Raw genomic sequence first — 24,720 nt, 5'->3', positions numbered from 1 at the left:
TGACAAGTTTATAGAAAATGTGTAAATACTTATTTTATTTAAAACTTTTCTTATTTAAAGGGGTAATCCAGGATTAGAAAAACTACAGTTCTCTACCAAAAACAGCACCACACCTGTCCTCAGGCTGTGTGGTATTGCAGCTCTGCCAAGTGAATACCACCCACAACCTGAGGACAGGTGTGGTGCTGTTTTTGGAAGAAATAAGCTCTGTTTTTTTATTCCTGAATAACCTTCTTTAATTTTTTTTGCATTCAACAGAACTTTTATTGAAAGTTTTTATTTTCTTCTTTTGTAGAACAGGAATTAAAAATAGGAGGGAGGCAAAAGCAAAGAAGGGATGGGAGGTGGGGGGGGGGATCAAAATAATAAGTATACAAATAAACATCGACATTTCTGACCCAGCAGGAAAAACATGACACTCCGAGACAAAAAAGAATGCACTGGTAAATCATGACAGCGCCATAGGGGAGTGTATGACGTAGCAAAGTACATTGTCAGAGAAAAGGGTAAACAAACCAAGAACAATGTAACAACAAATTGATAAACCTAAAAACATAGGGGGAGATTTATCAAAACAGATTACGTTGTTAATTTTTCAGAGGCTTTTTTTTTTACAAATTTAGGGCCCTTTCACACTTGCGTTCTTGTCTTCCGGCATAGAGTTCCGTCGTCGGGGCTCTATGCCGGAAGAATCCTGATCAGGATTATCCTAATGCATTCTGAATGGAGAGAAATCCGTTCAGGATGCATCAGGATGTCTTCAGTTCCGGAACGGAACGTTTGTTGGCCGGAGAAAATACCGCAGCATGCTGCACTTTTTGCTCCGGCCAAAAATCCGGAACACTTGCCGCAAGGCCGGATCCGGAATTAATGCCCATTGGAAGGCATTGATCCGGATCCGGCCTTAAGCTAAACGTCGTTTCGGCGCGTTGCCGGAGCCGACATTTAGCTTTTTCTGAATGGTTACCATGGCTGCCGGGACGCTCAAGTCCTGGCAGCCATGGTAAGTGTAGTGGGGAGCGGGGGAGCAGCATACTTACCGTCCGTGCGACTCCCCGGGCGCTCCAGAGTGACGTCAGGGCGCCCCAAGCGCATGGATCACGTCATCCATGCGCATGGGGCGCTCTGACATCATTCTGGAGCGCCCCGGTAGCCGCACGGACTGTAAGTATACCGCTCCCCGCTCCTACTATGGCAACCAGGACTTTAATAGCGTCCTGGGTGCCATAGTAACACTGAAAGCATTTGGAAGACGGTTCCGTCTTCAAATGCTTTCAGTACACTTGCGTTTTTCCGGATCCGGCGGGCACCTCCGGCAACGGAAGTGCATGCCGGATCCCAACAACGCAAGTGTGAAAGAGGCCTAAGGGTAGGGTCACACTGAGCGCATACGCAGCACATTTTACGCTGCGAAAAATGTGCCGGGCAGCAGAAAATACGCTATGTATGCGCTAGGAGCAGACACACAGGGCTTTTCTCCGATGTGTCTGCAGTGTATTTCCCTCTGTCCGGCACATATCTCACAGCCTCAAATACGCTGCGTATGTGCGTATTCGTATCCTGCACATATTTGACGTTGTGTTCAGTCATTCTATAGAAAACGGTTATAATCAAAGGTAATTTTAATTTTACAATATGCTACTCTACCCAGGGAACACTTGCGGTAAAGGTTAATGTCCTACATAACACAGATTTACCTGCAAATGAGCTCATAGTTTACTTCCCATTATAGTCTATGGGCATTCCATTGTGTCATTCCCCTTGTCATTTCATAGAAACCAATGATAATCCCACTTAATTTCAATTTTAAATAATCCCACTGAACTTGAAGAGTAAGCCTGCTAAAGATTTACTTGATATGTTAAATGGTTCAAACTCCAAATCAAATTTTGCCTCCCATTATAGTCTATGGGCATTCCATTGTCATTCACCCTCGTCATTCTGCAGAAAACAGTGAGAATATCACTTAATCTGAACATTAAATAATCCCACTGAATTTGGAGAGTATGTCTGCTAAATAATTATTAGATATGTCAAATGGTTTTGTCTCCAATTCAAATATTACATTTCCATTATTCTCTATGGGCATTCCACTTTCCTGTTAGTCTATGGGCATTCCACTCTGTCATTCCTTTTAGAGAGTGTGTGAGTGCGCCCACGTGCGTGGAGAGTGTGTGAGTGCGCCCACGTGCGTGGAGAGTGTGTGAATGAAAGGTACAGAGGCTAAAATACTTGTGGATATGTAGAGGTAAATCGGACATGTCTATTACAATTGCAGCGCAGGTTTTAAAGGGGTTGAGTTGAATATAAACTCCGTCAGCAACTGTAAATGATAAAAAAAAAAAAGTTGTGCTAAAAATGACAGGCAAATAAATAAATACAGTAAATAGTCACAAAATAGCCATATGAGAGCGGTTTGCACAGGAGGAGGGGGTTTGTGAAGAAGTGTGTAAGTGTGTGTGGGGGGCCCCGTACATTTGCTGTGGGGCCCAGTCAGTTCTAGCTACACCTCTGTGCCTGATGGACCCCCTGTACTTACAATAGTGTCAGGTAGGTTATGCTATTTTGACAGGAAGAGCAGACACTGTTATTCCCGTCAAATATGATAGAGCCCCCAATGGTGGTGAGAACAGAGCAAAGTTCTGTGTTTCCAGGATGCTGCTGCCTTCACTAGCTCATGTATTCCTATGCTAATTTCTCCTTATCCAACTCATGAGGGATAACCTCCTCTCATATACTTAAAGGCTATGTGCACCTTCAGAGGCAATTTTTGTTTATGATTGCATTTTACTCATTATTGGCTAAAATCATATTTTTCCCTTCACCCATGACAGCACCACGAGAGAGGATCCGCCCCAGAGACAGGAAACCTGCAGAGAACAAAGGGGCGGACACTCTCCCCCCAATTCAGTGTGGTTTCCTGTCTCTGGGGAAGCCTGCAGTTTTCTTTTCAGGTCCTTCTCTCTGGTGGTGCTCTGTTTATACCTGCGGTCCTGGGGTAAGTAGGGCGGCATCAGCGGGTGCGCACGGGGACAGCAGAGGCACAGCTAAACTCCGGAGGGGGTGATAGTGTGCTGGAGCGAAAGGTGCCTGGCAGCATCACTTGATGCGCTAGAGGCACGGATGCCGAACCCTAGTGGGAGGAGGAGAAGTCAACGCTGCCGGCAGTGAGTAGGCCGGGTAAAGCGGTCGCGTGATCGGCACATCGCCTCGCGAAGTGACACTATTCAGATGCGCCTTTTGAGAAGAGCGCATTTTTCTAATTGCCTGGCGTTCCTAGCGATCCTGGTGGCCAGCAAAGGGAAGCATGGAGGAGGACAAACTTGCTGAGGAATCGGTCCCTCCAGTCTCGGTACCTCTGAGGGGGTGAGTGCATGGGTCTCTTTGTTATGCTTCCCTATACTGATGCATTTATGTTAATCAATTTCCAGACAAAACCTAAAAAAGTGTTTTCTAAGAGGAAGAACAAAGAATGTGCCATATGTAAATCCAATTATCTTCAGATTGGGAAAAGATGTTCCAATGTTGTATATAGCAGAAGAATCTCCTTTTTATGAATGCTTACAGACCCTGGTTAGATCCGAAGTCAGCGCTACACTATCATCTAGGAGGGGAATGGGGGGGAAAAGACCCAAAAGCAAAGCATTGGGAGTCTGTAGAGGAGTATATATCTTTTGACCCTGAAGAGGAAGAGATACACTCCTCTTTGTTGGACCAATCTGAAAATTCCTCAGACTTAGAATCCTGCTCTGAAGATGGCGAGATTAGTGGAAGACCCTGTTTTCCCTTAGGCCCCTTGCAGACGAGTGTGTCCGGATGCGTCCCGTTGCATTGCGGCAAACCCGCGCGAGTAGGTACGCAATTGCAGTCAGTTTTGATGTTCAGTTTTTATTGCGCGGGTGCAATGTGTTTTGCACGCGTGTGATAAAAAAATGACTGTGGTACCCAGACCTGAACTTCTTCACAGAAGTTCAGGTTTGGGTTAGTTGTAGTGTAGACTGTATTATTTCCCCTTATATCCCATATAAGGGAAAGGGATTTTCTTTTTATCCCCTACCTGGACGATTTTTTAATTGTTGGAACTACAGAAAATGTTTGCAGAACGGCGGTAGCAGGAGTGATAAATGTCCTAAACACCTTGGGATGGATAATAAATCAGGAAAAATCAAAACCACTTCCAACAAAGAGACAGCCCTTTCTGGGATTAATTCTAGATTCGTCCCTCCAGAGATGGTGTTTTTTTTTTTTTTACCAGAGGAAAAAGGTGAGGCTTATCCAAGAATAAAATCAGGGGCCTGATGAGACCCTGTAACTTCAATCCGGAAAGGGATGTCTATCCTGGGGTCTCTTACATCGTGCATTCCAGCAGTACGATGGGCACAGCTCCATTCAAGGGGGACTACAATGGGAAATCTTGTCCCAATGGAAAGAGCGACTCTCTAGAAGCAAAAATAAAGATATCGAGCCAGACCCTACAAAACTTAACATGGTGGTTGGACGAAAGAAATCTAATCCAGGGCATTCCATGGAAATTAGAAAAATTGATTTGTCTGACCACGGATGCAAGCCCATGGGGATGGGGTGCCCATATTCAGGAAGTCTCCCTTCAGGGCCTTTGGGGAGGTGTCCAAGAAAAGGGGTCCTCCAACCTGAAAGAGCTGATGGCTGTGCATCTAGCAATGAACTCCGTTCTTCCCAGGATAAAGGGAAGAGATTTAAGAATCCTAACAGACAACAAGACAGTAGTTTCATACTTGAACAAACAGGGAGGCACGAAGAGCAGTACCTTAATGTAAGAAGCCTACAAAATCCTAAATCTAGCAGAACTAGTAGGTACTTCAATCTCGACAGTCCACATCAGGGGCATCGAAAACAAACAGGCAGACTTTCTAAGTCGGTCTCTTGACCAATCCGTTTTCAAGAAGATAACGAACCTCTGGGGACATCCAGACATAGATTTATTCGCGACTCGCCAAAACAAAAAAGTCCAATTTTTTTTTTTCTTCCCTAGACCAAACCAGATCCCTTTATGGGATAGATGCCCTGATTTCAGAAGTGGGACTTTCACCTGGCCTACGCCTTCCCTCCCTTTCCATTAATTCCCCGTGTGGTGCGGAAGATCCGGGAAGAGAGGACAAGAGTGATCCTCATTGCCCCCTTTTGGCCGAAAAGATCTTGGTTCACGTGGCTCCGGATCCTGTCTGTCTCGGACCCATGGGTGCTTCCAGAGATCAGGGGCCTGTTGAGCCAGGGACCAGTATTGCATCCTCGCATAAAGAACCTCCACTTAACTGCTTGGAACTTGAGAAGTACATACTAAGGAAAAAGGGGTTTTCTGAGGCCTTAATTTCGACCCTTATAAATAGTAAGAAGCGGGTTACTATCGCCATTTATACTAGGGTATGGCAGAAAATTCTAACCTTTGCACAAATTGATATTAACGATATTCCACCTTCTGCTCCCATAAACTTGGTTTTAGAGTTCCTCCAAAAAGGGTTAGACCTAGGTATAGCAGCAGGTAGTACCCTAAAGGTGCATGTCTCAGCTCTATTCAATCAGAAGATTGCAACATGTCCATGGGTATCTAGGTTTTTTAGAGCAGTTGACAGATGTTCTTTGGTGTTGTCAGTCAGGCCTCCTCCTTGGGATTTGGATATAGTCTTAAAAGCCTTATCTTGTCCTCCATTTGAACTTCTAGATTCCATTTCTATAAAATATCTCACCCTGAAACTATGTATCCTGGGTGCATTAACATCTGCCAGTAGTGTAAATGAAATCCAGGGCATCTCCATTAACCTGCCGTATACCACGATTTTTGAGGACAAGGTGGTGATTTGACCTGACCCGGCTTTCCTACCAAAAGTCGCTTCCAAATTTCAATGATCACAAGAGATTACTCTTCCTACCCTTTATTAAAAATCCAGGTTCTGAGGAAGAGAAGTCCCTTCACTGTTTAGATGTCAGAAGGGCTTTAATTAAATATATTTCCCGTACAAAAGAATGGCGCAAATCTTCTTCGCTCTTTATTCTATTCCAAGGAGTGAATAAGGGAGGCGCAGCTTCAAGAAGCTCTAGATGGATTGTTTCGGCTATTTCTTTATCTTACATGTCTTCGGGGTTATCTCGACCGATGGGTCTCAGAGCACATTCAGCCAGGGCAGTGGCTACCTCTTGGGCAGAAAGATCCTCGGTCCCCATCGAGGATATTTGCAAAGCTGCCACCTGGTCTTCTCCTTTAACCTTTTATAGGCACTACCGTTTGGACTTAAATTCTCCTTCGGGATCTTCCTTTGGTGAAAAGGTTCTTCCTTCTACTCGCCCACCCTGATTGTTCCTCTGTTAAAGGGTTTCTATCACTTTGTTTCACCTATTTAGCTTTCAGACACTAGCGATCCGCTAGTGTCTGCTTTATCTAACCATCCTAATATAAGAGCTTATTGTCCTGCCGTTTAGCTAAAAAAATAACTTATATAGATATGCAAATGAGCCTCTAGGTGCTATGGGGGCGTGATTAGCACCTAGAGGCTCCGTCTACCTTAACAAACTGCCGCCGCCCAGCGCGTCCCTCCAGCCCGCCCATCTCCAGCTGAAGCGATCCTCTCCGTGCGCGTCTCTGTTCTGCGCATGCGCAGTGAATGTCTGATCGCTTCCCTGCTCAGACATCTCCACTGCGCCTGTTCCTCGGAGCACTATGACGTCATCGGCGCAGGCGCAGTGGAGATGTCTGAGCAGGGAAGCGATCAGACATTCACTGCGCATGCGCCGAATACGAGGAGCATCGCATTCCGGAGGAGATGGGCGGGCTGGAGGGACGCGCTGGGCGGCGGCAGTTTGTTAAGGTAGACGGAGCCTCTAGGTGCTAATCACGCCCCCATAGCACCTAGAGGCTCATTTGCATATCTATAGAAGTTATTTTTTTAGCTAAACGGCAGGACAATAAGCTCTTATATTAGGATGGTTAGATAAAGCAGACACTAGCGGATCGCTAGTGTCTGAAAGCTAAATAGGTGAAACAAAGTGATAGAAACCCTTTAAGTCTCTCGTGGTGCTGTCATGGGTGAAGGGAAAAATGATTAGTTACCGGTAATTTGATTATCCAGAGCCTGTCTCTCTGTCTCTCTGTGTCTCTGTGTCTCTGTGTCTCTGTGTCTCTGTGTCTCTGTGTCTCTGTGTCTCTGTGTCTCTGTCTCTCTGTGTCTCTGTGTCTCTGTCTCTCTGTGTCTCTGTGTCTCTGTGTCTCTGTGTCTCTGTGTCTCTGTGTCTCTGTGTCTCTGTGTCTCTGTGTCTCTGTGTCTCTGTGTCTCTCTGTCTCTCTGTCTCTCTGTCTCTCTGTCTCTCCCTCCTAACCCCACATCCTTAGAGGGGGAGTGCGTTCTCAGCACAGCCCTGATAGTAGTGATTTATTGATTTACTTCTGTGCCATAATGCCTTGCTCAGCCTCTTCAGTCTATGGGAGTATGTGTGGCCCTGTGTTTGATGCCAGTTTGTACAGTTTATGCAGCGGACTCACTGTTTTTTTTTGTATATTTGTTTCTTCATTCAGTACTGAAGAAGCGTCTGGTGAAATTGGTTGTGAATTTTCTATTTTACTTCCGGGCTGATGAAGAGGAGGTAGGTGAACGTAATGGACTAATAACCAACAAGCCCCTAAGCCAAACCAGTGCACTTGGTCATATGCCTATTACAGTGCCGGGATACCTCACTAGCCATCACACACGGTATACGTGATGCCTGGAGCGATTACATGTGTTTATTTAGAGAATAGGAAGCCATACAATGGTGTAATATACATGTATTGCTCGCAGACCTTTTATAGTACAAAAATAAACCTGATACAGGGAATCTCCCACTTACAGCTCAGAGAACCACTATATCCACAAGGCTGTCGGTGTGTCACGGTGAGCAGAGACTCTTGAATCCAAGTGAGAAAAAAAACAGCACTGCCATATTCCAAACTGGTCACTTTATTGGAATAAAAAACATATACTTGACGCGTTTCGGGCACCCAGGCCATTTTGTCAAAATGGCATGATCATGAAAAACTGGAGTCATCACTTTCTAACCCTATCAACTCACTTTTCTATAAATAAGTTTTAATACATTAATAATGATATTCAAATCAATTCTGAACGAACTATCATTTTAGAGAAAAACCTAAAATAAATATATGTAAATGAGCCTTACATGAGTCCTGTGTCCGCCATGATTCAGAGATGAGTCCAGCGTTCCTTGACTCTCGGAGCCCAGCCACGCCCACAAATGAATAAGATACACGCTCATCCTGCGTGCCGATCAAGAGCTTGCAGCATAGAGAAGCACTCATCACCAGCTGTGTTTATTAGGAGATTTGGAGCACCCGATAAGGGAGGTAATTATCAGTGATTTGACTTCTATCTTTTAAAGGCATCTTTGAATGTTCCGTGCTGGGTCACATGATCAGTGTGGGATGAGAAGCGAGATGACTGGTTCTGAACATGCGCGGGATTTGGGACGTGAGTTCGGGAGGAGGGTAGAATCTTTAGATTCTGTCAATCATGTAACGGGAGGTGGGGTTAGGAATGGGAAGTGATGAGGCAAGCAGTTAATTTACATACTGTAAAATAAGTACTTAGCGGTGTTTAAAAAACAAAACAAAAAAAAAACACCTAGGATGATTAGGGTGGGGGAGACATATCTCAGGATACCGATGAAACTTGGGGTTGAAAACTGGTTACAGGTTCCCTTTAAAATACATGTTAGAAAATAGATTTACCTATCGAGAAGACACGTCATTAACAGGTGGGAGTAAATCTGGTGTTAAATTAGCTCTAGGGTTAGGCCTCTTTCACACGAGCGTGACTGATTAGGTCCAGATGTGTTCAGTGAAACTTTTTGCAAGCAAGTAAATTTTTGTCTGCGATTGCATTCAGTTTTTTCCGCACGAGTACAATGCGTTTCAATGCGTTTTCACGCCTTAGATAAAAAAACTGAAGGTTTTCAAACAACATCTCTTAGCAACCATCTGTGAAAAACGCATTGCATCCACTCTTGTTTGCGGATTCAATGCGTGAAAAACACAGAATATAGAACATGCTGCGATTCTCACGCAATGCAGAACTGATGTGTGAAAAAAAAGTTCTTGTACACACTCATTGAAATGAATGGGTCAGGATTCAGTGCGGGTGCTATGCACAAAGCACCTGCGCGGAAAACTCGCTCGTGTGAAAGGGGCCTAACAGGATGGAACACGCTTCAACAATTCATCAGTACAAGTGAATAGAACACTGTTCAGACACACACAGGATGCACTATCAACACCATTGAAAAAATACTAGAAATAAAGATGGTAAATTTATATATGTATAATCTCCAACATCAATAATAAAGAACATCGTCCTATTTAAATCTGTTGGAAATCTAGCCTCAAGCCAAAAATCCAAAAGGTTACCCTTGCCAAAAAGCAATCCCTTTTTTCCTGTGATCCCTTTTCCTGTATGGTTTAAATACCCTTTCAATTCTGCAGAAGGTGAAAAAAAAAGAAAAAAATCACCCCCGTGGACATGAAAAAAAAGGCATTCAGTGTTTCCGAATCCTGGTTTTTAACCCCTTAAGGACCCATGACGTACATGTGCTTCATGGTGATCGGGCGGGCGCATTAACCCTTCATGTGCCACGGTCCGCGCTGACCGCGGCACGTGCGATGTCGGGTGGGGATCAGAGCTGCCATCGGATCCCCGTGCTGCTATGACGGGGACCCGATGGCATGGAAGGCGGTGGAGAGCCTGTGAGATCCAGCCCCCTGGATCTCACAGGCAGGAAGCTGTATGCGTAATACACACTGTATTACACATAAAGCCAATGCATTCCAATACAGAAGTATTGGAATGCATTGTAAAGGGGATCAGACCCCCAAGTAAAAAAAAAATTGTAAAAAGAAAAGTTTACATATTTATTAGGTATCGCCGCGTCTGTATCGACTGGCTCTATAAACATATCACATGACCTAACACCTCAGATGAACACTGTGAAAAGAAAAATAATAAACTGTGCTAAATAAACCATTTTTTGTCACCTTACATCATTAAAAGTACAACACAAAGTGATCAAAAAGGCGTATGCCTGCCAGAATAGTACCAATCTGTCACCTCATCCCCTCCAAAAATGAGCCCCCTACCTAAGACAATCGCCCAAAAAAATAAAAAAAACTATTGTTTAGATTATCAACCTGCTCTATAAACATACCACAGGATCTAACCTGTCAGATGAATGTTGTAAATTAGAAAAAATTAAAACTGTGCCAAAACAGCTATTTCTTGTTACCTTGCCTCACAAAAAGTGTAATATAGAGCAACCAAAAATCATATATACCCTAAACTAGTAACAAAAAACTGCCACCTTATCCCGTAGTTTCCAAAATGGGGTCACTTTTTTGGCGTTTCTACTCTAGGGGTGCATCAGGGGGGCTTCAAATGGGACATGGTGTCAAAAAACCAGTCCAGCAAAATCTGCCTTCCAAAAACCGTATGGCATTCCTTTCATTCTGCGCCCTGCCGTGTGCCCGTCCACGTTTAGGTGTTTCTGTAAACTACAGAATCTGGGCCATAAATATTGAGTTTTCTTTGGCTGTTAACCCTTGCTTTGTAACTGGGAATAAATAGATTCAAATGGAAAATCTGCCAAAAGTGAAAATTTGATCTCTATTTTCCATTAATTCTTGTGCAACACCTAAAGGGTTAACAAAGTTTGTAAAATCAGTTTTGAATACCTTGAGGGGTGTAGTTTGTAAAATGGGGTCATTTTTGGGTGGTTTCTATTATGTACTGTAAGCCCCACAAAGTGACTTCAGACCTGAGCTGGTCCTGAAAGTGGGTTTTAGAAATTTTCTGAAAAATTTTAAGATTTGCTTCTAAACTTCTAAGCCTTGTAACATCCCCAAAAAATAAAATGTCATTCATAAAATGATCCCAACATGAAGTAGACCTATAGGGAATGTAAAGTAATAACTATTTTTGGAGGTATTGGTATCTATTATAAAAGTAGAGAAATTGAAATTTTGGAAATTTGCTAATTTTTCCAAATTTTTGGTAAATTTGTATTTTTTTTATTTTTTTAAAATAAATAAAATTACATTTTTTGGACTAAATCTTACCACGGTCATGAAGTACAATACGTGATGAGAAAACCATCTCGGAATGGCCTGGATAAGCGTTTTAAAGTTATCACCACATAAGGTGACAATGGTCAGATTTGTAAAAAAAATTGCCTGGTCCTGAAGGGGTTAAGGTATTAGTAGTGCATCCCACGTACTGCAGTCTACAGAGGTGCAGCAGATTAGGTACTCAACGGATTTCGTGTTGCAATTAATATAAGAAATCTTATAACTGATGTTAGTTTTATATGATGAAAAGGTTTTTGTTGCAACACCGGCAAAAAAATTTTGTCCACACCTATAAAATCCTTTCAATTTCAACCAAGTGCATGATGGTGTTTCAGAGGGGAACATGCTAGAGGAAGTATAGAACCTACAGCAGGGACCCTTTTAGCAACACATTGAATACCCCCTGTAAAATTCTTGAAAAAAATCTTGGTACGGTATGGGAATATGTATTTATGATGACAACCTGTCTGTACTCCAAGCTATATACTGTAGAAAAAACACCACCTTTCTTTTCGGGCTGGCTCATACGTGTACTCCTAGAAGATGAAGCCAAGAAGTCCCTCCTCCTAGTTCGGGAGGCATATTCAACGCTTCGATCCAATGACCAGGTGGGATATTCTCTCGCTAATAAACGATTCTTTGGCGTTCACACTGAAAAGTCGCATCTGAACAGTTACGCCTAGACCTTATAAACTCGCCCTTCGGAATATTTTTAACAATATGTAACGGATGACAAGATTTTGCATGTCGTAAAGAATTGCCCGCAGTGGGTTTAGTGTAAGTGGCAGAAACAATATCGTGATTATATGCAGTAAGCGACAAATCCCAAAAATTCCTATTCGTTGTGTCATCATTTTAAAATGAAACTCTAGTTATAATTGGTCTCCTCTGTGTGTGTGTGTGTACATTTTTTTTACAGTTAACTTTCTTAAAGGGATTCTGTCACCAGGATTAACCATATGTAGATATTTATATGTGCCAATTAGTCTCCATGCAGTGTTTACAATGATCCCTCTGTTTATGCTGTGTGCCTTTATATTCTTATAAAAAGCGATCTTATTCATATGTAAATTACCTTCCGGTCCGATCGGGGTGCGCAGGGAGCCGACGCCTGCGCAGTGGACAAGTGGAAGACGGTGCCAGTAGTCCGCACGGGCGCAGACTACAGTGTCCACTGCACCTGCGCGAGACTACAGAGCAGAGATTGCATGACGTCAGGATAGTGCAGTGAATAAAGTAAGTGGTAGGTGGTGCTGGGCTCCGGATCGATGGGCGGTGCTGGGCTCCAGCAGATCGTGGGACCACCCCTTGGGCTCCTGACAGAGGTGATTTACATATCAATAAGATCGTTTTTTATAAGAATCTAACACACACAGAGCATAAACAGTGGGATCATTTTAAACACTGCATGGAGACTAATGGGCACATATAAATATTGTTATATCGTTAATCCTGGTGACAGAATCCATTTAATATCACCTAGAGACAGGCAGCCATGTAAATGCACACTGTGAAGTAGTTATTGTAAAAACACAATCTTTATTCCACAATTACTCCTATTCTAGTTGTGACATGAATGTGGCCTTTGTGCAGTTCCTGCTCATGTATGTCATGTAACACTGTTGATTACGAATTGTCAGAGGCCACATGTCATGTTTTACTTAGACCACGGATATATTGTACAGGACCTTTACAATGGACTATACCTCTGATGGCTAACCTCTGGCGCTCCATCTGTGGTAAGACTGCAACTGCCAAAATGCACACTTGCTTGGCTATTCTCAAAACTCCATAGAAATGAATGGAGCATGCTGGGAGTCGTAGTTTCACCACAGCTGGAGTGCCGGAGGTTAGCCATCACTGGGCTATACACATTCTACTGTGCAGATAGGGTCTATTGCCTGATTAAAAGAAAGGTAGATTAGTAGAATTGTAAATACATGCATATTAGAAAATTTTATGATTTCTTAATATATAATCAAATGCACTTAAAAAATAAAGTGTAATAGCCCTTAAAGTTTGAAATCTTCACCTTTTAAAGGGAATGTGTCACATGTATTTTTTTTCTGCTAGTTAAAACCAGATTAAAACACTTAGGGCTCTTTCACACCTGCGTTATTGTCTTCCGGCATAGAGTTCCGTCGTCGGGACTCTATGCCGGAAGAATACTGATCAGGATTATCCTAATGCATTCTGAATGGAGTGAAATCCGTTCAGGATGCATCAGGATGTCTTCAGTTCCGGTACGGAACGTTTTTTGGCCGGAGAAAATACCGCAGCATGCTGCGCTTTTTGCTCCGGCCAAAAATCCTGAAGACTTGCCGCAAGGCCGGATCCGGGATCAATGCCCATTGAAAGGCATTGATCCGGATCCGGCTTTAAGCTAAACGTCGTTTCGGCGCATTGCCGGAGCCGACATTTAGCTTTTTCAGAGTGGTTACCATGGCTGCCGGGACGCTAAAGTCCTGACAGCCATGGTAAGTGTAGCGGGGAGCAGCATACTTACCGTCCGTGCGGCTCCCCGGGCGCTCCAGAGTGACGTCAGGGCGCCCCAAGCGCATGGATCACGTGATCACATGGATCACGTCATCCATGCGCATGGGGCGCTCTGACGTCATTCTGGAGCGCCCCGGGAGCCGCACGGACTGTAAGTATACCGCTCCCCCGCTCCCCGCTCCTACTATGGCAACCAGGACTTTAATAGCGTCCTGGGTGCCATAGTAACACTGAACGCATTTGGAAGACGGTTCCGTCTTCAAATGCTTTCAGTACACTTGCGTTGTTACGAATCCGGCAGGCACCTCCGGCAACGGAAGTGCATGCCGGATCCCAACAACGCAAGTGTGAAAGAGGCCTTATCCTTTTTTCCGATCTGTTTTTGTTTGATAATAGATCTTATGTTTATTCTATTTTCTGAACATGATTATTGGTGGGGAACCATCTTGCCAGCATTTACAGATGTGCTTTATAGTAACCACTGTGGGTCATAGACAAGCTGTATGTTTGTTATTTTAGCCCATCGGAGCACTGCTTTTAGAACACTGTATAGTGAAGAAGGAAGAGGAGAAAAGTTTCTCAATATGTAAGTACTTTATTTTCATTGTTACAGTTTGACTAGTTAGTGTTTAAAGGGTGACCGCTGAATAGAATATTTATATCTAGAGGTGCAGATTTTTCATCTCTTGGCCCATCTCTCTTCCACCCCCAGGCAGGAGGAGTTGGGGGACAGTCATGATGTCTATTACCAGTTTGTAAAACCAAGGCAGTTGGTATTCATGAAATCGCATGTAAAATAAATTATAACAAAAAAAGTACTCCAAAAAAAAAAGGAGAAACTACATAAAAGCGCTGTAGGGATTCTCTACTTGCAATAGGGTCGGTGATGATACACTCAGACTTTGGGGTTGGTAGTCCAAATAGTGCTTTTATTTTTCATCCAGCGCAACACAATACAGGGCATCATGTTAACCGTCACTTGGTTGAAGCCGCACACGTAATGCACAACGCAAAACATCAAGTGAACACCTTCCCATCTGGGCGCTAACTATACAGAGAACTTCTCTCTCTTACTTGTGCTTTCAGCAAGTCTTTTTTTTTTTTGGGGGGGAGGGGGCAGGCTTCACACAGCCTCACGGTCAAACAACCACCATAATTGCTGTCCCCCTCAATTTTAAAGTGTTTGTCATCAGAAAAATTGTTATGTAGCTGGCTGACATTAGCGATGTGCTAATGTCAGCAGGACATAACTGTATGACTTGTATCTCCCTGACACTTATAATATTCAATTGAGCCTCTAGGTGCTAGTGTGGCGTTGCTGCAGCACCTAGAGGCTCCGTCCTCTCAGTTTGGCACGCCCTTGTAAAGGTGATTGACATCCTCGGTCTCCTCCGTGCCCCGCAAATCCTGCGCCTGCACCGTCCATTTTAGTATTAGGCGCAGTGAGTGAAGGACGCTCGCCTGCTGCCGTCCTTCACTCACTGCGCCTAATACTAAAATGGACGGCGCAAGGGTGTGCCAAACGGTAAGAGGACGGAGCCTCTAGGTGCTGCAGCAACGCCCCATTAGCACCTAGAGGCTCATTTGTATATTATAAATGTCATTATTTAGGGCGAACGGCGGCAGGCAGGGAGATATAAGTCATATAGTTATGTTCTGCAGACATTAGCATCGCTAATGTCAGCCAGCTACATAACTATTTTTCTGAGGACAGAAACCCTTTAAGAAAAAATAAGTAACCAGTGTACTATTGGGGAAAATGTGCAATACAATATATAAAGAAACTCTGATTACAAATGCAATGAAAAATTCTTTGTTGTGAAATAAGTTAAAAAAAATATTCAAAAGCGCTTTCGTGCGTATCAACGGTTTGGTGTGCAGAATGTTAAAGGATAACTGTCATGTTTTCATAAATAATCAATTTTAGCATATGTTACTGCTGCAGCAGTATTATGCATAAAGCAATCTTTAGTTTCTTCACTTACCACTGTTTTCCTTGAGTTTTCCCCTTAGTTACGGCTGTCTTGAATCCTGCAATATGAGGATCTTCTCAAAATGGCTCCTCTGCCAGTTCTCTGAGGCCAAAACTGCTTTCCCTCACTTCCCATACACACATGCTGTAGCCAGCAGCTTCCTGACAGCCAATCAGATTGGATTACTGAGAGACACGCCTCCTCACTCTGAAGCCTAATGCATGCATGCAGTGTGAAGGACCGCCCCTCTGTCTGCCTAGCCAGAGACAGATGAGCCCTAGCAACGGTCTTTTAAGGGAGCAGTGGAAAGGGACAGAGGACATTAATGAAAGCTGTTATTAAATGTTCTTGCATGGCAATCTCACATATATATTCTTATTATAGCCAAATTTACTAAGCTAAATCCTCCCACAGTTTTTACATTACATAGACAGTAATATACCGAAACGTGCGGATTGTTCCAGATTGGTGTGCTATTACTTTGTGGAATGTTTTGCCGAATGGTTCACAAAATATTGGTGTTTTTGTGGCAGAATGTTCAAAACTAGAGTGGGAGCTGAAAAATCAGGACATGATTTCTAAACTGCCGCCACTCCCTCATTTTCAAGCCCACCTACACAAATCTTGTATCAAAACGTTCAGCTATCCCTGCTGCCACTAAAAATGCTGCTAAGCCATTGTCCTAATAGTTTTCACAATATGACCATTTGTTTGCAACTCACAGCGCCCATTGACATTCATTGAAACTGCACTCTAGCCACCTCAGATTTGAAGGGCAATTTCTAAACTGCGACTGCCTTCATTTTAAATATTTCAGAGACCTACTATGCATCAAAATGTAGGCCTGGGTCTTGTGATTCTCACAATATAAAGCTCATCGCTGTAGGATGTATAATTTTTCAACTACAACTGTTTGAAAATGCCAACCGCCAGTGAAGTGAGCCAGTTGGAGCAGTTTGTTGTTAATCGCTCTTCTCTGCCCTTGCTGTAGGGTGTGTGAGCAGCCAGCAGAGTGACAAAAGCTAGAGTGTGAGCTGAAAAATCAGGAGATAATTTCTAAACTGCCACCTCTCACTCATTTTCAAGCCCACCTACCCAAATCGGCTGCTAATGGGTTTTATAAATGTATGTTTTAATGTAACTGTGAAGCACTTTGGGCAACAACATTGAAATGAAATGTGCTATATAAATAAAAGTTGAAATGCATTTCTCACTCTATCAAGCTTGCCATGTGCACTTTTTAAATTTGATCATTTAATTGGTTAGTGTAAGGTTTACTATCTTTACTCACTCCAAACACTCCACACAGTTACTCTGCCCACTTCATAAAGTTACTCTGCCCAGTCCAACCTTTCCACAGTTATTCCAGCCACTCCAACCACACAACAGTTACTCAAGCCACTCCACCCAGTTACTCCGCCCACTCCAGTTGTAGACTACTGGTGGAGGCAAGAACACTTCACACAATTTCCCCAGAAATTGTAGCTTTTCTAGTTATAAGGTAATTACAGATCTTTTTAGCAATCATTGACAGACTAACTCAGGTATATATGCCTAGCTCTAATAAACTAGCAGGTAAAAAAAAAAAATGACCGTTATCCTTTAATCATATTTTCAGCAGTTCTTGGTATATCTAGTATCTATGTGTAGCCAGCTTCACTTTTATGCATAGTCAAAAATCTTACCAATGTCTTTATCTCTAGCCTTCATTGATGAGCCAGACAGGAGGTACATGTTTGAATGCAGCAGTCAAGAGCAGCGTGATGAGTGGGTAGAAGTACTGACCAATGCAAGGTGAGGACTACATGCAAGTTACAGTAGAAAAACCTTTAAGAACTTAAAAGGATTGTGCAAGTTTTCCTTTTTGCCATCTTGTTCTACTGGATGGGGGAAAAGGGATGCTAATCCTTACTTTCCTATCCTAATATGGAAAAGACTTCTGAGGGTATGCTGGGGTTCTTCCTGCCATGCAGGAGTCCCAGAGCTTGGTCCCATAGACTTCAGTCCTGGAATCACATGGGAGATGTGGTTTCTTCACCATATGCTGCTCCTTCTGGTCAGTCAGCATCCAGGAAGTGGGGCAGGACTCCTGTATGCAGTAATGGATTCTAGGTGCATTGGAAGTGATGCAGAGATCAGCCAGTCCTACATCAATCCTGTGTAGGATTATTTTTCTTCCTGCTTGCATAATGAAGAAAAAAAGGAAGCCCTGAAACTGTCCCAGAAGGGAAAACTATTGTCTGTGATACCCTACAAAACTGTATATTAGTTCCCAATATTATTTCTGTATCTTATAGGAAGCTAAGGACACCCCCATTCCTAAGCAGACTACTGCCAAATTTAAAGGGAGAGTATGTGCAATATGTAAAATGAGTCTGTTACACATTTCGAGTCAATTTTTCAGCATTGTCTGCAGAGGGAGATGCACCATCTTTAATCCAGAACATAAAACAGATTTGCTTGTCTAGTTCTATCAAGGTTTTTAAGAAACATCTGCCTAATACATGTTCTGGGAACTCCACTGCACCTGCAAATAATTTCGATATTGAATTCTCTAATGAGGATGAAAAAGGTGAGGTCATGGATTCAGATTCCTACTTTGAAGATGAGTTGGGGGGGGGGGGGACACCTTTTTCCCTTCCCCCACGACAGCACCACAGAGAGGATCCGCCCCCAGGGACAGGAAACCTGCAGAATAAAAAGGTGGAGCCTGTCTCCAACCTCAGTGGTTTCCTGTCCCTGGTGCGGGAGACCTGCAGTTTTCCTTTCAGGTACCGCTAGCCTAGGAGATCCCAGAAATGTTCTGGAGGGCAATGTGTAATACCTGCCGGGGTCTATCGCGCCATAGTGTTGGGCTGACAGGACCCTAAGAACCGGGGGAAGGGGGTCCAGGCCCTCTGTCCGGTTCTTGCAGCTGGTGTGTGGGCCCCTCAGTGGAGTAAGGCCACGTGACTTTAAAGCCCAGGTCCATGGGTAAGAGGAAGCAGCCCAGAGGGGTATTGCATTCCACTGCATGCAACACAGATCCATGGAGGGTCTGCCTCATGGGAACATGTATTCTCCAGCATGCGGTTCAGACGAGGAAGGAGCCTAGATCATGCAGCTCCCATGGCTGTGAAAGAAGGCATTCCTTGTAATGACTCTACTTTAAGTTACACCGCAAATATTTTGGTTGTCTGCCTCAGGGCTTTGGGGCCTGGCTGTCTGCCTCAGGGCTCTACCTTCCTGTTGGCTCTTAAATCAAAGGTTTTGAACAGTCACTGACATGTCAAAAGTTTTCAGAGTTCAGTGGCACTTTAAGGATTTAAGTTTTCCTTAACTTTTTAACACAACCAGTGGATCCTCTCTCCAAACTACCTGTCCCATAAATTTTAGATTTTCTTCCAGCAAATTGAAGGTTTAGCTTTCAAAACAAAGTGCTTTTGATGTATCCTCACCTGAACACCCGTGGATTAGATTTATTAAGGTGGCTAATTGGATTACATGCTCTCCCTTGTCTATCTTCCCCATGGGACTTACATTTTGTCCTGTCTGAACCAGCCTTTGAACTTATTCAAGATTTACCAAATAACATTGACTCTCCTAGGGATTGGAAGAGCTCTTCATTCTTGTTGATCCAGTTTCAGATTCATAACTGGGAGAAGTTTTTTGCAGGACCTTCGATTGTAAGGGGAGGGGGGAGAGCATATAATTTCTTTATATTTGATTAAGGACAGTAAAACTGAGGTGCATGGGGGTGTTTCCCTTTTTTTTTTTAAAGCCCTCCATAGGTGTTCATGTTTCCTGTCGTGGATTGAGGGTGCTTGTCTTATATTTTTGTCACTACTATTAAAGATGAGCAAATCGAAGCTGATTTAAGTGGAATTCGATCCGAATTTCAGGAAAAATTTTGATTCACACCAAATTTCCTCACGCTTCGTGGTAACGAATTGCATTTTTTTCTAAAATGGCTGCTGCTCGTGTGAGGACATGGAGCAAGGAACTTTGGGAAGGCAGGATCACCCATAATGCCATGCATGCAGTCAATTGGCAGCCAGCCAGCCCTGTGATGTCACAACCCTATAAATAGCCTCGGCCATCTTGGATGCTCCCATTTTTCCAGTGTACTTGGTGCAGGGAGGAAAAAAAATACAATTTACAAGTGCAGGGAAACTATTCAAGGTGTAGGGAAAGGATGGGGAGGAATCATTCCACCGCATTTATGTTGAACAGGGTTCAGTAGGGGAGCTTACAGCCTGGGTAATAGGAACAATCCTATTACACCTTGCTGCACTGACTGGGCACCCAAATTGCCATTATACAGCTCTGTAATTCCAGCAAACCGTTCTTGTTATTGGGGTGTTACAGCCATTAACCGGGTTTATCCCAAGGAAATATTTCTACGTCTTATTTGCCCTTGTGCGGTGCAGTTATGTTCTAAAGCATTTTTTGGCTTGTATTAGTGGAGGAAAAAAAGGGCTGTTGGTGTGGCGAAGTGCTAAAAATTACAGCACTTTTTGTCGTGTTTTAGTGGCAAAAGAAGAATATATTTGCCGTTCAGCGGTGTAGTTATATGTTCTAAATCCTTTTGTGGCGTGTATTAGTAGCAAAAGATAAAATAATTTCTCTTAGGAGTCCATGAGAGAGGGTCCGCCTCCCATAACAGGAAACCCACAGGCATAAGAGGAGCCTCTCCCTTCCTCAGTGGTTTTCAGAGACAAGAAGCCCTCCCATAATCCAATCATCCGACTTTCCTCGCTTGCTTGACTGAAGCCATATGCTCTCTCCACGTTTCATATGCGGGCTGCCATCTTTTTTCACAAGTCCGGCGAGGCACAGGTAAGCCCTTACCTGTGCCGCGAGCCGGTCTGAAAACAAATGCGGTCACCGGGAGCAGGCAGTTCTGAAAACAGCCCGATAAACGCCCCCGGTGGCTGTTCTCTGAGCTGCCTACTCCCGCTGACCACACTTGTTTTCAGACTGGCTCAGGCACAGGTAAGGGCTTACCTGTGCCTCCCCGGACTTGTGAAAAAAGATGGCAGCCTGTATATGTTTGCATTCGAACTGGCAATCACTGGTCATGGACTCCTGAAAATCTAATTACCAGTAAGAGTAATTATCATTTTCCCCTATCATCCATGACAGCACCTTGAGAGATCAGAGAGAAAATCTAGGGTGGGACTACGGCCTGGAGAACCTTATGACCAAAGGACAAGTCAGAAGAAAGATCCAATCTATAATGCTTATAAAGGGTCAATGGAGATGACCAAGTCGCGGCTTTGCAGATGTCTTGGATTGAAGCTTCTGCTCTCTCTGCCCAAGAAGTTGCCACCGCTCTTGTTAAGTGAGCTGACCATCCTCGGGGAACCAGCTTCTGCAGGGAAACATAAGCTAAACAGCCTGCCTTATCCACCTGGCTAAAGAACCTTTGCTAGCTGATTTCCCTCTATTAGGGCCCTCAAACTGTACAAACAAAGAGGTTGCATTCCTCCACCCCCTGGTAGCCTCTAAATAGGTCAACACACATCTCCTAACATCCAAATGATAAAGCTCAGCTTTCTTAGGGTTCTTAGGGTGATCACAAAAGGAAGGAAGAATTACTTCCTGGCCCTTGTGAAAATCCAAGACTACCTTGGGGAGAAATGCTGGATCGGGGCGAAGACAATTCCCATCCTGCTGAATGGACATATAAGGAGGGTTGATGGAAAGAGCCTGTATTTCACCTAATTTCCTGACTAATGTGATGGCCACTAAAGACACATTTTAACCCCCTAAGGACACAGCCTTATTTCACCTTAAGGACCAGGCCATTTTTTGCAAATCTGACCAGTGTCCCTTTAAGTGGTGATAACTTTAAAACACTTTGACTTATCCAGGCCATTCTGAGATTGTTTTTTCATCACATATTGTACTTCATGACACTGGTAAAATGAATTCAAAAAAATTCATTTTTATTTAAAAAAATACCAAATTTACCAGAAATTTGTAAAAAATTGCAAATTTCCAAGTTTCAATTTCTCTACTAATATAATACATAGTCATACCTACAAAAATAGTTATTACTTTACATTCCCCATATGTGTACTTCAATCAATTTGGGAATGATATTCTATTTTTGCGGGATGTTACAAGGCTTAGAAGTTTAGAAGCAAATCTTGAAATTTTTCAAAAACCCACTTTTTAGGGACCAGTTCAGGTCTGAAGTCACTTTGTGAGGCTTACATAATAGAAACCACCCAAAAATGACCCCATTCTAGAAACTACACCCCTCAAGGTATTCAAAACTGATTTTACAAACGTCGTTAACCCTTTAGGTGTTCCACAAGAGTTAATGGCAAATGGTGATAAAATTTCAGAATTTAGAATTGTTTGGAAAATTTTCAATTTTATTCCATTTTTTGAAGGTGTCCGGTTGCCATGGTAACCATCACTCGCTGTCACAGCAGAGCAGTGGGTGATGGGGAGGGGGGCCCCCTCCCTCTCCCATCGGGGGCTGAAAAGGCACAGCAGCGCCCGATGGGAGAGGGAGGGAGCTCCCTCCCTCTTAACCTTTTCCATACAGTGGTCCCTACGGACCGCGGCATGGAAGGGGTTAAACGCATGACATCTGTGTCAGCACAGATGTCAGGCGTTTCAAGCAGAGTGTCAGCAATGTGCTTCCAAAACCACAGGTCTGAATTGACCTGCGGTTTGCTGCGATCGCCAACATGGGGGGGGGGGGGGGGGGGGGGGGGGCGGTCACAGGACCTCCTGGCGCATTTAGCCAAGGTGTCTGCTCAATGATTTGAGCAGGCACCGGGTTCCGATCACCGCCCGCCGGGCGGCAGTGACGTATCGGTACGTCGTGTCCTGAAGAGGTTAATGTTAGGATCTTGATGGAGACTTCAGAGAGGGGTTCAAAGGGCGCTTTAACCAAAGCCTGAAGGACTAGGCCAGGGTCCTAAGGAGGGACTCTTGCGATCCTAGCTGGGTGAATTCTAGTAACAGCCTTACAAAATCTAACAATCGGAGGATGTGCACCTAGACTTAAATCAAACAAGGCACTTGGGGCCGAAATCTGAACCTTTAAGATATTTAAGGCCAACCCTTTATCTAATCCCCTCTGGAGAAACTCTAAAATCCTAGGGATACTAAAGTGGCAGGAAGGAGAAGGAGGAAAAGAAAACGGACCATACTCTAGCGTATATGCCTGTAGTCTCTTCCTACTCCTTCCTGATCAACAGACATTTCAAGCACCAAGCCATCAAGTGAAGGCCCCTGACTGGGGGATGTATTACCAGGCCTTGACATGAGATCCGGAATCTCCAGAAGAACCCATGGCTCCCTGACCGACAGTCTTAACTAGGTGAACCATGCTTAACGGGGCCAAAAGGGGGGCTATCAAGATCACAGAAGCTCTGTCTTACCTTATTTTGTTAAACACCTTGGGAATCAATGTAACGGAGGGAATGCATGCAGAAGACCCCTGCCCCAGGGCTGAAGGTAGGCATCTACTGCTGTGGGAGAATCCCCCTGGACAAGGGGAAAAGAACCTTTCCACCTTCCTGTTGCTTCCCGTAGCAAAGAGGTCTTTGTCTGGCAACCCCCACAGGCTCACTATTTTGGCAAATATGTGCTGATTCGAGGACCATTTCCTCTGGTCTAGTGTGTTTCGACTCAGTCTGCTTTCCAGTTGTCTATACCTCCTAATAAGTAGGGTTGATGGTGACAACGCTCTCCCTTACAACAAGGGGAATATTTGACTTGTAATTCCCATCAACTCTTTGGTTCCGTGGTGGCCTACTTAAATCCTCAGGGGGAAACCCGATCCATTGTCGGACAGAACTTTTAAATGTCGGTTCTGAAGCCAAGGCAGAATCTCCTGCAAAGTCTTCAGAACCACTGTCAATTACTTTGCATTGGAAGAACTCTCCCAAACTGCACTACCCCAGGATCCCTGAAAAACTCTGTCCAGAGCATGGTCGTCGCCCTCCCCATCCAGACGGACTGGCGTCTGTAGTGACTATTAACCACCTCAGCCCCCAGTGCTTAAACACCCTGAAAGACCAGGCCACTTTTTACACTTCTGACCTACACTACTTTCACCGTTTATTGCTCGGTCATGCAACTTACCACCCAAATGAATTTTACCTCCTTTTCTTCTCACTAATAGAGCTTTCATTTGGTGGTATTTCATTGCTGCTGACATTTTAACTTTTTTTGTCATTAATCGAAATTTAACAATTTTTTTGCAAAAAAAATGACATTTTTCACTTTCAGTTGTAAAATTTTGCAAAAAAAACGAGATCCATATAGAAATTTTGCTCTAAATTTATTGTTCTACATGTCTTTGATAAAAAAAAAATGTTTGGGTACAAAAAAAATGGTTTGGGTAAAAGTTATAGCGTTTACAAACTATGGTACAAAAATGTGAATTTCCGCTTTTTGAAGCAGCTCTGACTTTCTGAGCACCTGTCATGTTTCCTGAGGTTCTACAATGCCCAGACAGTACAAACACCCCACAAATGACCCCATTTCGGAAAGTAGACACCCTAAGGTGTTCGCTGATGGGCATAGTGAGTTCATAGAACTTTTTATTTTTTGTCACAAGTTAGCGGAAAATTATTTTTTTTTTGATTTTTTTTTTTTTTTTTTCTTACAAAGTCTCATATTCCACTAACTTGTGACAAAAAATAAAAACTTCTCTGAACTCACTATGCCCATCACGAAATACCTTGGGGTCTCTTCTTTCCAAAATGGGGTCACTTGTGGGGTAGTTATACTGCCCTGGCATTCTAGGGGCCCAAATGTGTGGTAAGGAGTTTGAAATCAAATTCTGTAAAAAATGACCAGTGAAATCCGAAAGGTGCTCTTTGGAATATGGGCCCCTTTGCCCACCTGTGTGACACTTTTTTGCAGCCTATGTGGTATCTCCGTATTCAGGAGAAGTTGGGGAATGTGTTTTGGGGTGTCATTTTACATATACCCATGCTGGGTGAGATAAATATCTTGGTCAAATGCCAACTTTGTATAAAAAAATGGGAAAAGTTGTTGTCTTTTGCCAAGATATTTCTCTCACCCAGCATGGGTATATGTAAAATGACACCCCAAAACACATTCCCCAACTTCTCCTGAATACCACATGTGTGACACTTT

At 43.6% G+C, this 24,720-nt stretch overlaps 1 protein-coding gene across 1 annotated transcript in view; it reads left to right on the top strand.

Moving 5' to 3' along the window:
• The window catches only part of PLEKHJ1 (pleckstrin homology domain containing J1), a 44,583-nt gene that overhangs the window by 2,483 nt on the left and 17,380 nt on the right, over positions 1–24,720 (top strand). The window contains exons 3-5 of the mRNA XM_040417655.1: positions 7,544–7,611; positions 14,153–14,219; positions 17,310–17,400. Of these exons, the coding sequence (XP_040273589.1) occupies positions 7,544–7,611; positions 14,153–14,219; positions 17,310–17,400 (226 nt within the window). The remainder of the gene's footprint in view (positions 1–7,543; positions 7,612–14,152; positions 14,220–17,309; positions 17,401–24,720) is intronic.

The sequence above is a fragment of the Bufo bufo genome, chromosome 2 (assembly GCF_905171765.1).
Source record: "Bufo bufo chromosome 2, aBufBuf1.1, whole genome shotgun sequence".
NCBI lineage: Eukaryota > Metazoa > Chordata > Amphibia > Anura > Bufonidae > Bufo > Bufo bufo.
Note: the sequence above shows the minus strand (reverse complement) of the source record. Positions and strands in the feature narration are given on the sequence as shown.